This window comes from Nipponia nippon, unplaced genomic scaffold, assembly GCF_047370975.1.
Source record: "Nipponia nippon isolate SJK-2023a ecotype South Korea unplaced genomic scaffold, ASM4737097v1 scaffold_2, whole genome shotgun sequence".
Classification (NCBI taxonomy): domain Eukaryota; kingdom Metazoa; phylum Chordata; class Aves; order Pelecaniformes; family Threskiornithidae; genus Nipponia; species Nipponia nippon.
Genome location: NW_028262336.1, coordinates 8,789,987 through 8,803,961, shown reverse-complemented (window position 1 = coordinate 8,803,961; position 13,975 = coordinate 8,789,987). Strand labels below are relative to the sequence as shown.

The 13,975-nt window shown below is 42.2% G+C and overlaps 1 protein-coding gene across 1 annotated transcript; it reads right to left on the bottom strand.

The window, feature by feature from the left end:
• Window positions 1–3,053: 3,053 nt before the first annotated feature.
• On the bottom strand, window positions 3,054–13,361 carry LNP1 (leukemia NUP98 fusion partner 1). Its single transcript, XM_009466703.2, has 4 exons — window positions 13,241–13,361; window positions 11,626–11,802; window positions 5,344–5,589; window positions 3,054–3,257 (listed from the first exon to the last, which is right to left on the bottom strand). The coding sequence occupies exons 2-4, from the start codon at window positions 11,773–11,775 to the stop codon at window positions 3,054–3,056; spliced, it is 600 nt and encodes a 199-aa protein (XP_009464978.1). The 5' UTR covers window positions 11,776–11,802; window positions 13,241–13,361.
• Window positions 13,362–13,975: the final 614 nt, after the last annotated feature.

Genomic DNA, 13,975 nt, shown 5'->3' with positions numbered 1-13,975 from the left:
CACAGGAGCATTTTCTAGTTACTCTGAAGTGCTGGGAAGGTTCCACAGAGACGAGTGTTTTACCAGAGCGTGGTCTCCCACCCATGAGCCACAGCAAGCCTAAAATGTCCTTCACAGGCCCCTGAGTCATGTCAGCTTTCAACAGCCAGCCCGCAGTGGGAGCGTCAGCCTACTTCTGCTGCCTGCTGGGTCCCCTCTGTTGTAAAACTGTTTCAGGTTTTTAACATTACCTGTTAATGAGCAGTTTGGAAAAGATATTTTTGGTCCCTTTGTCTTCGCTTCCCACTAAGTGACCTCCTTCATGTCCAGGGTTTGGACTCTGATGCAACTTGCAGCCACCCCGCTCTTGGAAAGAGCAGAAAAAGCAAACAGTGTTTGCCTAGGAAGGGGCGCGTGTGCAGAAAATGCCCACAGCCAGCCCAGCTGCTCTGGGAACTGGGGATGGGAATCAAGGCAGTGACTATTTTTTATGTCAGTCATGACCGAACTAGTGACCTACTGTGAAAATGAAAACCTTCTGGAGTCTTTCTGACTATTTGTATATCCCAATTCCACTTTCTGTGGAAATAGAAATATCAGCCATGCCATTGCAATCAGATTCCTCTTCGGATGATTACCTTCCTTCCCAAGTGCCTGATTTGTTATGGAATAATTGTTTATTTCTGTGGAGAATGATTTCATTCTGTCATGCAAGTTTCAGCCTTTCTAATTAATACTATTGTATCAGACTACATGGGACTAAACTGGAAAGGGCTGTTGGTCCAATCAGGCATGATATGAAGCAAGAGAAAACACTTTCAAGTAAATATTTTTTACTGATTTAAGGAGAACAGTGTCGAGGCCATTATTGGAAAGCTGCTCTTTCCAGAGTCACACCACGGTGCTGATGGGCCAGCCCAGAAAGGACATAAACACTTACAAGCTCTCCCATTTGAGAGATGGGGTTCAGTGATGAACACGGGAGCTGTTTGCAGCAGACCTGCTCGGCTGCCACGGTGGCAGTGAGGCTTGCTTGTGCTTTGATTGAGATGGTAAACAGCAGGCTGGATCCAGGCACACATGGGTTTTCTATTTTCGCTCTTTTGGGTATTTTATTTTCATCAGGTATGGTGTACAACCAGCACGTTAGTCTCATGAATACAATCTTTTTGCAAATTCTGCTGGGATACAGCTGGGCCTGTTGAGTTAAACCGGCTGGAAAACAGGAGGAGGAGGCTGATGCTCTGAAATCCAGGCAAAGCTGGTGCAGCCACGGCATTCAGCTCTCACGAGTTGTAAGGGCAGGCTGCTACCTGAAAGGATGTATGTGAGAGGTTTTATATGTGAGATGTATGTGTGAGGAACTCAGGCATAGCTGGCCATGTCCCTTTCTACCCAGGTCTATTGTAATGCAGTCTTCAAATTAAGACTAGAAGAGGAAAGCCATCTGCATGGATGTTTTGGCTGACAGAAGAACTTAATGAAAATCCAATTTGAATTGGGAAGGACAGGAATTATGCATAGGAACAACATTTTTCAGTCAGATTTATTAGTTTATAATATATGTTACCAGGCAAGAAGCAATTTACAAGCATCAGCAAGGGTTCGGTTGCTTTCTTATATATCCCCTAAAGCCCTACTTAAGAAGAAAAACAGTCCTTTAATGGAGATAAGTGTTACAAAGTTTTAGGGATGCTCTAAGCTTTTAAAAGGTTGAACATTCAAAGTTAAGGCTCTAAAGTAAAATAATAAGATCTTTGTTAATTACAGAAAATCACAGGAAGAATACCCAGCAGACTTTGACTTTTTCTCATGACTTCCTTAGTCTTCATGCTTCTCTAACTGTACTATCCAAAGCAGCTTTCCCTGTACTAGGCCTGGGGAAATTATTCTCAAAGAGGGCAGTGTTCTTCCCTGCAGGGAAGACTTACGTGTTGAAGAGGGGGACATGGGGAGGTTGTGAGGGTGTGTATGTGTTTATGAGCGTATGGAGGTGGATTTCCTCTGCATAGAAGGAAACCTTACTTATAGCTGGTAAGATTTACACCTGAGTTCAGATCTTCAGCCAGAGGAAATAGTTTTCCTAAGCCTTGCTTACCATAGACAGAGCCAGTTCCCATCCCCTTGGTTTGGCCCGAGTTCTAGAAAAAGGAAAAAGTGAAAAGGGTTGCAATCCATCACCTGCGGCAAGCCCCTTGAAGAGATTGTATAGAAGTGTGAGAGGCAGAACATCTCTGTTTCTACTGGAGAACTTTCAGCAAGGCTCAAATTTTGATGGGGCAAAACTAGAGATGTAGCAAAAGACGTTGGTAGCTATGAGTCAGGGCTATAAAGTAGTAAATGGAGAGGGGGAATGCCGCAAAAGAGACAAAACGATGAGGTTAAAGTTGGGAGAAAGAACTAGTTGTGTGACTGGGGAAACAGGACTGGGGACACGGGAGAGGACTGGGGGATGGCAGAGAAACAAGAGTCATATTGCCAGTGACAGTGAGGGAAAGCAGAGAGAAGTGAGACATCAGGAAGGTGTAGAAGAGAACTCGGGGACTTCTCTTCTATTACTTCTGTAAATTTGGTGTTGAGAGAATGTAAAAGACAAAAGATACCTGTTTCCAAGCCAAATCTAAGTGAATGTCAGGGCCAGGAAGCAGGTGGCTGTTTATGTGTACTTTTTCCTTCCCAAACCTACCAATAAGCCTGTTTTCAATTAAAAGAGAAACATAAGGCTTTGGATGACTTTGCACAGCTCTGTAATAAATATATGCTTTACTCTTAGATGAACACATCCACCACTGTCCTGCTGCAGTGCTAAATCTGCCTGAAAGCCTCTTACAGTCGTTCATTGCTAACTGGGATCTTGCTCCAGACACACTCCTCCTATGACAACGGTCACATTCCTAATGGAGAAAGTACAGACAGGAAGGTAGTAACATGGTGTCAATGATGCAGTTGAATTTTACTCTTATTTTACAGGTCAGGGTGTATTCTAGCTAACAGGCCTCTTCTAGTCAAAACAAAACAAGAATGCCCCCTCTGCGCTTCAGGGAGAGTGTTAAAATTCATTATCCCAATGCATTCTAGCTGCCTGTGCATAAATATCCTTTCTCAATGCTTGCTTGTGGTGGAAACTGTTCATTGTGTTTTGCAGGTACAACTTCTGAACCATCATCTTCTTTCTGCTCTCTCCTTGGCTCTGATTTCTCTCCCATTCTCCTGTGAGACTTGCTTTTTCTCAAATGCAGTCTCTCTCTTTCTCTTCTCTCCTTCATGCCTTCAGGTTGCTAAAAGGCAGGAGAAAAATAGCAGGGAATTAAAAGCGACTCCCACATGAACAACAAAATCTCATTATTTTATTTCACTACTAATGTATAATAAAATATTCTAGTCACCTACCTCAGCAAGATCAGCTTTAACATGATGGGCTCAAATTCAAGGCCCCAGACAGTCATCCTAAAACTCAGCAAGAAGTAACATGCTTTTGATTATACTCTATGTGTGGTAGAAGGGTCACCTGTCTGGAGGGCTTGAGGGGGAGAGGAGAAAGGAGGGGAGAAGGGAGAGACTCTCAGATTTCAGCCCAGACTCCATGTTTCTGTCCTTTCACATGATCCTTCTTTATGCACCTGAAGGTTGTTCAGTGCTAGCTGCAAATACCTCACTGAAAACAAGTGCTGAACATCATGAAGTGTCCTCAAAGCCACTTTTATAAGAGAAAAGCAATATGCAGGGAAGGACATGAAATGGGATTACCTTTCCCCCACTTTTTTTTTCTTTTAACCTATGTAGTCATGTAAAGAGTGGTTTGAATTACACCCACAGAGCCCTGAATGCAAAAAAACCCACTCCATTTGAAGCTACAAGTTTAAGCCCACTCCCAAATTTCCTTTCAGATCTGTAACACATCTGTAACCTCGCGCAGTTCTTCGAGGTTCTGAAGTCCTTCACATCTCCCAAACTTCAGTGGTGACTGAGGGAATTACAACAATTTGGTCTACTTGAAAGGTAGATTAAAATACAGCCTGGCACACCTCACTGCAGATTACAGAAAGGTACCAGAATCCATGTTTTTAACTCGAACCGAAGCCATATTTAGTGCATTATGCTTACTATACTTATTGTACAATTATTACACACTCACAGACTTTCTAGCTGTAGGCACTTTTGAGAAATGATAAATGGTAACCCAGATAACCACTGGTGAGGGCTGGCAAATGAGGCAATGTGAAGTTCGAAATGAAATAAATTCTGAATAGTTCCTGAAGGGGAAAAAGAAGATTAGAGAACGCACTTAAAATCTTAAAAACTGCATAACAGAGTTGTCATCACCATAATTCTGCATATTCTTAGAGGACTGGGCATGCAAGGACTATAATTGTGGGTCTGTTCATGTAATGATGCTGAGTATTGAAAAACGATTTTTTTTTCTCTCTTGTTGCTGCACAGAAGGTCTGCAAAGAGAGCTGAAAAGTACTTCTCCATAGAAAACTGTTAGTATCAACAAACTGAAGAAAAAAGATACTTCCCTCTGTTGTTATTTGGTGCTAATGTAAAGTGTTATTCAAGCACAGATTTTTCAACTGAATTTTATAGGGTTCTAATACTTAAAAGCGAGTTAAGGTATATTATCCTTCCTTCCATTGTATGATACACCAGATAGTATGTATCATAATAATAAAAATGTGTTAAACTGTCATAGACAAAAGGTTGTTATTGGCTACCTCATCAACACAATCCATACAGAAAACACTCATGCCTCAGGACAGAATGATGGGGAGAAGAGAAGGATGAAAAGGGGGGAGAATCCCCTGCTGGCTGCACGTCCTTACAGTGAAAATACGTTCAGCCACTTATAGCAATGGCTGCTGCTGCAGCTGTGTGGTGACACTGAAGAAAGCAGATGAATGGAGTCCCAAGGGGTAAAAGAGAAGCCTCTCAAACACCACAATGTCTGGCAATCTTACAGATAACACCATATATGGTTAAGCCAGGTCAGCAGCAATGAGAAAGACAGCTGGGTCTTACGGCAAAAGTGAAGCAAACCTGGTTTTACATTGTCACATTTTGTTGGCACAGCCTCTGAAAACATTGCCACAGCCACTGTGGCGTCTCATTTTGAAGATACATATTTTTTAATAACTCTAGATGGTAACACTATATCAAGAATGCTCATAGTAATGATACTGCCACTTTAACCTTGTTTGCACTACTGTAAGGACTACCTTATTTGTGAAATTCTAATTCAAGCTTATTTCTGCTCTTCCCCCAGCAAAGCCACAGCAATTGCACCACGGATAAAGCTGGCCTGCTTGCTGTTTGTTTTGGTTTTTTTCTGAAGTGATCTTAAGGCTGCTATTGGTTCTTACCTACCAAAGAAACGGAGCGTTTGCTTTTGAGATGCAATTGCTTTTCAAAGGACTCTGCAAATTCCTGGATGGAGTTTGATCTTGTCTCTGGGCATGAGCTGTCTGTTGAAGGTGTTCTGCTTGCCTTCCTGTGGCAGTGGCATTTTACATCTTGGTCTTCTTGAAATTCCTTGGAGCCCTTGAGATGCCCTGAAGATGAGCCTTTGGTAGAGGCATGAAGTCGTGTTGTATGGAGGGAGGAAAGCCTGGCCTGCAAAATAAGAGGTCTTTGTTGAGTATTGAATATTAATTATATTTAATATATATAATTATATAATATATATAATTTATAAATTAATGTTGAAAAAAGGGCGAGGGGCTGAACACTGGTAAGATGCAGGTGGTGAAAGTTGTGAGAGAGAGAGATGGGAAGTACAAAAAATGAGACCCCCCCAGGTGTCAGGTTATGGCACTCCAGGCACCCAGCTGCCGCATACATGTTTGAACGCATGTATGTTTTATAGAAGCCTGGTGCTAAGCCTTCAGCTACTGAGTAATCCTAAGAAGCTCTGCTGGCTTCAAGGGAGCTGTGATTGTTTATAACAACTGAAGGTCTATCCCACAGACCCTGAAATGCTTTCTAAGAAGATCCAGGAGAAACCCCTACACTCAGAGTAGGGTTTGTTGGGTTTTTGTTTTGTTTTGTTTTGCTTTGTTTTTTTAACAAACAACAGTGGAAAGGTAAACCAGCTTGGTATAGTGGCCACATGACTCTACAGACCTTGGACTGCAAGGGACCTGAAACATCTCCTGTATAAATTTGCATTTACTCTGGCCCAGCGCTATTATAAATCTATCAGCGCTACAGGGACCTGTGCAGCCTTTCTCTGAATAGTGAGACTGTGCATCCAAATGGTTGTGACTACATCATATTAGACAGGCTTGATGTGAGGTTCTAAATCACCAGTAAATCTACACCTGACAGCGTTATGCATCTTCCAGCAAAATGCTGCAGATCCATACAGGTAGATTTGTCTCCCTCGTTACTAGTTGCCACATGCAGCTATTGGTGGTAACTGAGGATCTATTTTCTTGGGGCTATATATCCTGTTTACTGATCTATACTTCCCATTTTCACAGGCATCTGCAACTCTTGGTTCTTTTACATGTCTTATACCTGACAGAAGCACCTAATACCAAAGGGTTTTCAGATCACACAGTACTGGTTCAGTTTCATTTCCAGACATAAGCTTACTTCAGTAACTAGTATTATGGACTGCCTCTGAGAGTAGTGGTAATGATTTCTGCCATCCTATTTTTACTTTGGTTACAAACCAATCAATAGAGCTGTAATTTCTGTAAGGTCATATTGTATTGTTATTTTAAAAAGCATGAAAGCAATCACATTGTGCTTGAGGGACAGGAGTATAGATGCCGTGTCAAGCTCAACAAGCTAAATGTCTTCTGTGTCATTTTAATGGTATCAACATATATTGTTTCCTGGAAATAAAAATTGTCGCACACTAAAAATCACTGGTGTTTGTTCTTAGAGGGTTTGGGAAAAAAAAAACCACAAACAGGAGAACAGCTGAAACGGAGGACGGTATTCTATCAATCCTGTTTTGCAATATTTGTGTTTTATTTTACTAAGATGTTTTAATTTCCCTTCACAGATGGAATTATAGTTAAGCCCTTATGAAAAAGACTGCAGTTCACAAACTGACATGGCACCAATGGCCCAGAAAAGGGACAGGCCTTCCTCTGAAATGTGTATCTGCCTCAGTGGACTAAGGGTAAAGCTACACATACATATTTATGTCATCATCTTACTGTGACTGTGCCTCCTCTCACAGTGCCTTTGCGTGAAACACACCACCATAACTAGAAGGACAGCATGCTCACGCACATTAGCATGTTGCTGTCTTATGAACACAACCCTACAGTGGACAGGAGCCTTAACACAACTGTTCAAGCATGAACATTTTGTGGCTTATAACTAGTACAGGACATTAGTCTTCTTTTATTTAAGATTGACTCTGTGGAGAACTGAAAGAGTCATAAAGTGAAGCTCAGCAATGAAGCAGATCTGGCACTGACTTCAGATAAAATCTGTGCAGCTTTCTTCCTGTTTCTTGGATTTAATACATGCATTTGGTGCCAAATTGATCGCTTGGTAACATTGTAAATAAGAATGGCTGAAGACTGCTTTAGTGTATGCTTTCCTTCCTGAAGTCTCAGCAGCTGCTGGCAACAGAGATTGCCTCTGTATCTGCACGCTCTGGTGTCCACCCACCGCTGCTGTCCTCCCTTGCCAAAGGTCCCTGAGCACAGCCCCAGTGTCTGCTCCTGTCCTTGCCCCAGCAGCTGCCTCTTGCCTATGTCTGGTCCCTCTTCAGCAAACTCCCCTTGATCTCTGGCTCCTAGATCTGACCTTGACTAGTTCTTAAACTGGAGAAGTGGAGAGGAGGTGAAACAAGGGAAAAGGCATGGGAAGGAAGAATGAAAAATGCTCCCCTATATCAAAATGGGGAATTTTTGCCAGTGCTGGGAAAGCCAGAAGCACCGAGCATGTTCTCAGGGGTCGTTTCTCACTTCCTTAGTACTCCCTTTTTCTGCTTGAGCCTTTGTGTAAAGGCCAGTCATGCTCAGTGTATCTGTTTACACAACAGCTAATCTTTTGCTAATTGCCCATGTAAAACACACAGAAAGTACACAAACAAAAATACTTCACAAAATTGATGTCAATATAATATGCCTATTCTCTTTCTCAATTTCTTTTGGAGACAAGATAATTGCTTCCATCTTGTGTGCTTGATCTGAGGGCTTGCACAGCTGTCAGTAAGAAAATTAATTTTCAGTGTGTCAGCACGAGTGTTCATTGTTTGCTGAAGTTTACACCATGACCCCAGTACTTTAGGGATATTTTGGAACATCTGACATTCAGATGTTGTCCCACAGCTTCCTTTCCCTCTGAGAAGCTTATAGCCAAGCACATATTCCTTAAAAATGTTTTGGCCTAGGCTGCAACTGATCTGTAGTAACAATATTGTGATAGATGTTCAGTCTGACTTTAGTTTGAACTAAATGTTAGTAACTTCAACAGCAGTCAGTTGTTCTGCTCCCACTCTTAGCTGCTTATTATCAGATTTTCTCCTGTGAGCAGCAACGTCTACTTGAAGGTGGATACATTTTTATGGTTGTAAAACTGTTATCAGTGCTCCTTTGCCTCCTATCTTTTCCCCACAACAAAATGTCTGGGAGGTAAGAAACTGTCCTGAACCAAAATGATGGAGGATAACTAGAATGCATCAAGGAAAGTTGTACCTGGAGGCTTCAAAAAGGGTATCACAGTTAATGTGTCGAAAGTTTGCCAAGGGAACAAGTTAACTAAAGGAGATGAAAACAGATTACTTAGTTCTCCCCAGGCAGTTTTCACATTCAGTGTTGGCCTACAGCAACATATATAACTCTGATGCTTTTCAGGGGACTGGAGTTGCAAGTTTTAGCCAGTCTTGCCAGTGACCCAGCAAAGGATGAATATAATTTTGTGTTCCCCTCTGCAAAATGGGAATGACAATAGCTAAAGCATTTTGCAAAGCTCATCTCCGTAATGTTTGTGAGGTATACTACTGGGAAAAAAATAATGAAAATTGTTGTTAGTTTGGGAGTTGTTCTACAAAGCTTTATCCATATTTTGGGGGGCTCTACCATGATAGGATAACACAGGAGTTTACCATTCTGTTTGAGGTGAGAGCAGTGGCTTGACTTTCTTTCTACAGCACAGGAAAAACTACAAAGACCAACATACCAATTTGGAGCTGAAAGCAATTTCCAGTGTTATGCAAAACCGCCTTTTGTGCTATACTGCTAGCATTTTGCTATATAATACCAAAATGTTCCTGGTGCAGATGCAGTTCATGTGGGTAGGGCTGTGCTATTGCTGATGCACCGTATACCAGCCCTGGATACGAGACCAAGTGTGCTGGCAGTGCTGTTTTGGCAGTACCATTGTATCTGCACAAGGAACTTTTGCCAACAGCTGTGTCATTCAGAACCTGCTGACTTGATTTTCACCAGGACAGCAGCGTTATCTCCGTTTACAATGTTGACACAGAAGAAAGGGTACACTGTGATCTGCTGTGGAGGTATTAACTTACCAAAGAGATGCAGTCTGATCTCAGTTATTAAGCCTCCGGTTTAATAGCACTGTTCTAATGAAGACAATATTTAACTAACACTGATAAGTGTTTTGAATCTTACAGTAGTTGTCATTTGTAATAATGAATCTTACAGCAGTTATAATTTTTAATAACTGTGTAAAAACCACATCCAGATGCAGTAGCAAGTTGTTGCTCTCAACAAGGAGATGCTCTTTCTGAAGGTATTTCTAAGGAATTATTAGTCCCCATTGGTTTAACTTCCGGATTTGGTTTAAGACATGTTTTAGTGCTCTTCACTACCAACTAGTCAGAGATTTTGAAATAAAAAACTTTCATCTCAAAATTTACCCCTGAATCATAAAATCCCCAAACAAATCTTTCCTTCTCATTCCTCCAGTCAATTTCTGGCACTGAGAAATAAAGCAGTTGAAATTTATCTCTCTTGTATAATATTACTGGAGCAAGACAAATTTGTGTGGAGCATTAATGTAAAGGCCAGACATAATTAAGTGTACAGGATAACTTTAGCTCGTTGAACGGTAACGTGAAAAGTCACAGTGTTCTCTTTCTGTCAACTAACTTAATCCAAGTTCTAGGTGTTGATTCAGGGATGCAACTATAGCAAAGTATTTGCATGGCTACTGACTAAGTATTTAAATAGCTTTTGAACAAACTGAATACAAGAACATGCTTCAAATGAAATGTATGTGTACACACACAAATATACACAAAAATGTGTTCAGCAGCTTGCTGAATAGACAGTGACTTAAAGTACATTGTTACACTTCAGTCTGTATTGGGGCCTAAAGAAATCACATATGCGTAGATCTCAGGACGAAATTAAAATACAGTAAAATTAATTTAAAAAAAAAACATTAATAAACATTCTGTTTTCAGGCATTCTGATGGAATCCATCAGGACAGCTGTAGCTCAGAGTCTGTCTTGCAATCTGTGACCAGGGTGAAATATAACTGTAAATAACAAATGTGGCTGATCAGTTCAAAGCTAATGAATGAAGGTTACCTCTCCAACCTGGCCATGAATTCAAAGAGCGGGGAAGTAGTTTTGGCCTGTTTTGTTTTTCTTAGCTAAATTTTTTGAAAATGAAAAATCCTACAGCTTAGAACATGGCAGCTCCAGTGGAGGAGAACTTGCAAGGTGAAAATACAGCATGGCAGAAAAAAAAGTCTGGAAAAGATTAGCTGTTTCTCCCCAACAGAGTAGCATTTGCTTTCTTGTAGCCATAATGTTCTAAGGATATAACTGGAAAATGGTTTGTAAGGAAACATAATATCTTTGGTAAGCCAACTGATATAGTTGGGAAAAAAGAGACAGGTTTGGACCACCTAAACATTTTTTTAGGGCTGAAATAAAAGCACCAGCCTTCAAATAAAGAGCAGACTGGGAACAGCTGCTTTCAGTTTAACTTCATTTTGATAATCAGTTAGACAGTTCTGAGCTGCCTTAAAAAACTGCCTCTGTGTGTGAACCCTGCCCCTTTCCCAACTGTTTTGTTGGTTTAAGAATAAAGAATGTGCTTCTCTCTTAAAATCTTACTTCACGATATGATGTTATGTGTTGCATCCTTACTTTTAGAGTCAGATGTTTTAAACAAGGAGGAACTGCATCCTCTAGCTTAAATTAGAAGTTACGTCTGCAAACAACTAAATCCCAGGGAGTAAAGCATACAAGTTCCTGGAGCTGGTATAGTTGCAGAATTAGGTCCAAATCCTGTGAATAGATACAGGCTTATGTAGTTTTACACACGAGAACAGACTCATCGAAGCCAATGTTTGTGTGTCAGTTTCCAAAATGTTTTGATCTCTGCCAGGTCGCGATTAGCAGACAGAACAACATTGTAATACATAGTTAGGCAGTTATTACACCCTTCTCCTTACATTTCTGGTCCTATCGTTGCTTATCTTGAAGTTTGCCAGTTTTCTTGTATGCCAAAGGCACCAGAGGCCTGACTCTGGCAGGCAACTAAGTTCAAAATGCAACTAGCTGCTGCCAGTAGGAGCTGAACTTTCTCAGCAAGGTGTGCCATAGTCATCCTCACAGATCGCTAGGGCCATGGGGACGGCACTTATATTTATACATAAACCATGTATGCACACACACAGAGACAACTGCACACAGCTCTTACCGGAAGGGAGGCTCTCCTTTCACTAAAGGGTCGTGTCTGACGTTTCTTGTGGCCTCTACCCTCTTTCTCTTTCTCATCGATGAAGTTGTGGCCCCAGAAGCTGCTCATCCATTTTGCAAAGGAAATATCATCATCCTCTTCATATTCCATGTACAGATGCTCCAAACCTGGGGGGGTCTGTCAACCAGACAAGGAAAAGCAAGGTCAAATGCCACCACCAAGCCAATAGCCTCACACTGTTCTGTCAACAAGAGGAAGAGAAGATGCAGTTTCAACCACTCCATCCCCCAAAACCCATCCCACTGCAGCCCTAGGCACTGTCTAAACATAAAGTCAATCCTTTGTCATTGCTTTTCAACAAGGTTTCTTTTAACCTTTCCATTACAGCCATGTCCAATATGACACGGCCGCAGGGGGCTGGTGGGAAGGGAAATGTGTTGGCTGCTCTCTGTGTGTTGCTGTTGAGTGCACCAGCTGTCAATACCAATGGAGAACTGCCCACAGTTACATGCCTGGGAGGTGCGTACACGAACCCAAAGCAGGCTTGTGATTTTGAGAAGTAGAATTGATGTATTGACGATGGTCAGAAGCTGGCACAGCTGCTTGCAGAGGCCTAACTGGCTCTGTGGGAGGGAGGGCAAATGGCCGGCTCTTCCCATGCTGCCCTCCCTCCTGAATTCTGTTGTTCCTGCTCTTCCTTTGGTATTCAGGAGACATGGTCTGTCTAGGTAGAAGAAAGCCCCCCCTGAAGAAACTGCTTGTTCATTTTTGGGTTATGACAGCCAGCGTGAACTTGCATCAGCTGCTTTTCACTGGAGTCGTTTCACCTGCCATATCAGGGTTATGGGAGGCCCTGCCTCACTTGAAGGCACACAGAATCAAAATGTGTCTGATTCCTCCTCACCAGCCCTGGGTGTAGGCCACATAGGCCCTGCCTATGCCACAAAACAGACAGCTGGGGACTGTTTTCTGTCCCAGAGACCAAGTGGCTAGACTGGTCACATCTACCCTACACGGCGCTTGTGCCGTGGATCTCCTCGAGGCTGTATGTAATGCACTGTGGCAGTAATACTTTGTTGTAATTTTTGTGTCTTTTTTATGTCAACATATCTGATAGAACAGGAAAACTGTTGTGGCCCATAAAACTGTTGTTTGTGTAGTATGAAACTAGAAGATGTGTTACATGTCTTGGGACATGGCAGAAGGACACGGGGGAGCGCTTTGAGGCTGCAGAGCCTGTGGAGATAGTGTCGGAACAGGAGGAAGAGGACTACATCTAAGTTCCTACTGAAAGCAGTCCTTGGTGTGTGCTAGGTAGCTAGAGGTTCTCCTGGTGCCCAGGCATTGCTGTGGAGATGCTAGCTGGCCTTGGCCAGAACTATGCCAAAAGCTTGCTGGCAATTTAGCATTATGGAGAATCAATTGCCCAGCGTTAAACCTTGCTCCTTGTCCTCGGTCTATTTAGCAATACAGATGTAGTAACAAACCTCCTGTTTTATTCATGTGGGTGTAGGTGTGAGGTTTAGGTACAATACTCTGATGTAGGACTCTTCATTCTGAATAATAGGGGTGAAGCAACCAATTGGTCCTGGATGCCTGTGTGCCAGAGTTTTACCTTGTCCTGGGCAGATGAGACCGTGATTAGCACAAGGACCTGGAGTACATAGGTGTGCAGATGGCATAGCCTCAGAGGTTGTGTATCAGAGCTTGGAGAGGCAACCAAACCTGCAGCAGGCTGCTTTCTTGGCAGAGGCACAGATGGACAGGAGCAAGAGGAATACCTGCAAAACAGTACAGTAAAAAGACAACTGAAGCAATAAAAAGGAAGTGTAGGCTGATTCTCCAGGTGGGGAAGAACACTCCTGGCCATATTCTGACAGCCTGAATTTGACTTACATCCTTGAGGCTACCAATCTGTACAGGCAAGGTACATCTGAAGGCCTACGCTAGCTCATAGGAAGCATCATGTGGGTGGAATTCAGGCTGTCCCAGTAGGAAGCTATCGGCCTGTTGATACGTATTTTCTATTGTACGGGTCAAGTTTCTTCTTTTCTGACAGAACTGCAGCCTGTCGTGTGGAGTAAGAAATGTTTCTGCCGTGGTGAGACAGGTGACAGGGAAAAGTGGGAGAGAGAAGCTGTCCCACAGCTTTGGCAAAATATCCTTACGTAAAGAGTAATAATCCATAAATTAAGGGAGACACAGCTCAAGCTTTTTAGTACCAGGCACCAAGATATATTGACTCATAGTTCAGCAGGGCAAATTTTAGTTGGGCTCCTGAGGTATTTGCGTTGGAATATTACTGTTTTTATTTTCAGTCCTTTTTTTCTTCAGTGCAGTATGTGTCTTC

Bases quoted from the DNA above. Each gene is read 5' to 3' on its own strand.
- LNP1 (XM_009466703.2), bottom strand. From the start codon at position 11,775: ATGGAATATGAAGAGGATGATGATATTTCCTTTGCAAAATGGATGAGC. The intron at 5,590-11,625 runs GTAAGAGCTGTG...CTTATTTTGCAG, and splicing joins AAAGGAGAGCCTCCCTTCCG to GCCAGGCTTTCCTCCCTCCA. The intron at 3,258-5,343 runs GTAGGTAAGAAC...CCTGCCTTTTAG, and splicing joins GCAAACGCTCCGTTTCTTTG to CAACCTGAAGGCATGAAGGA.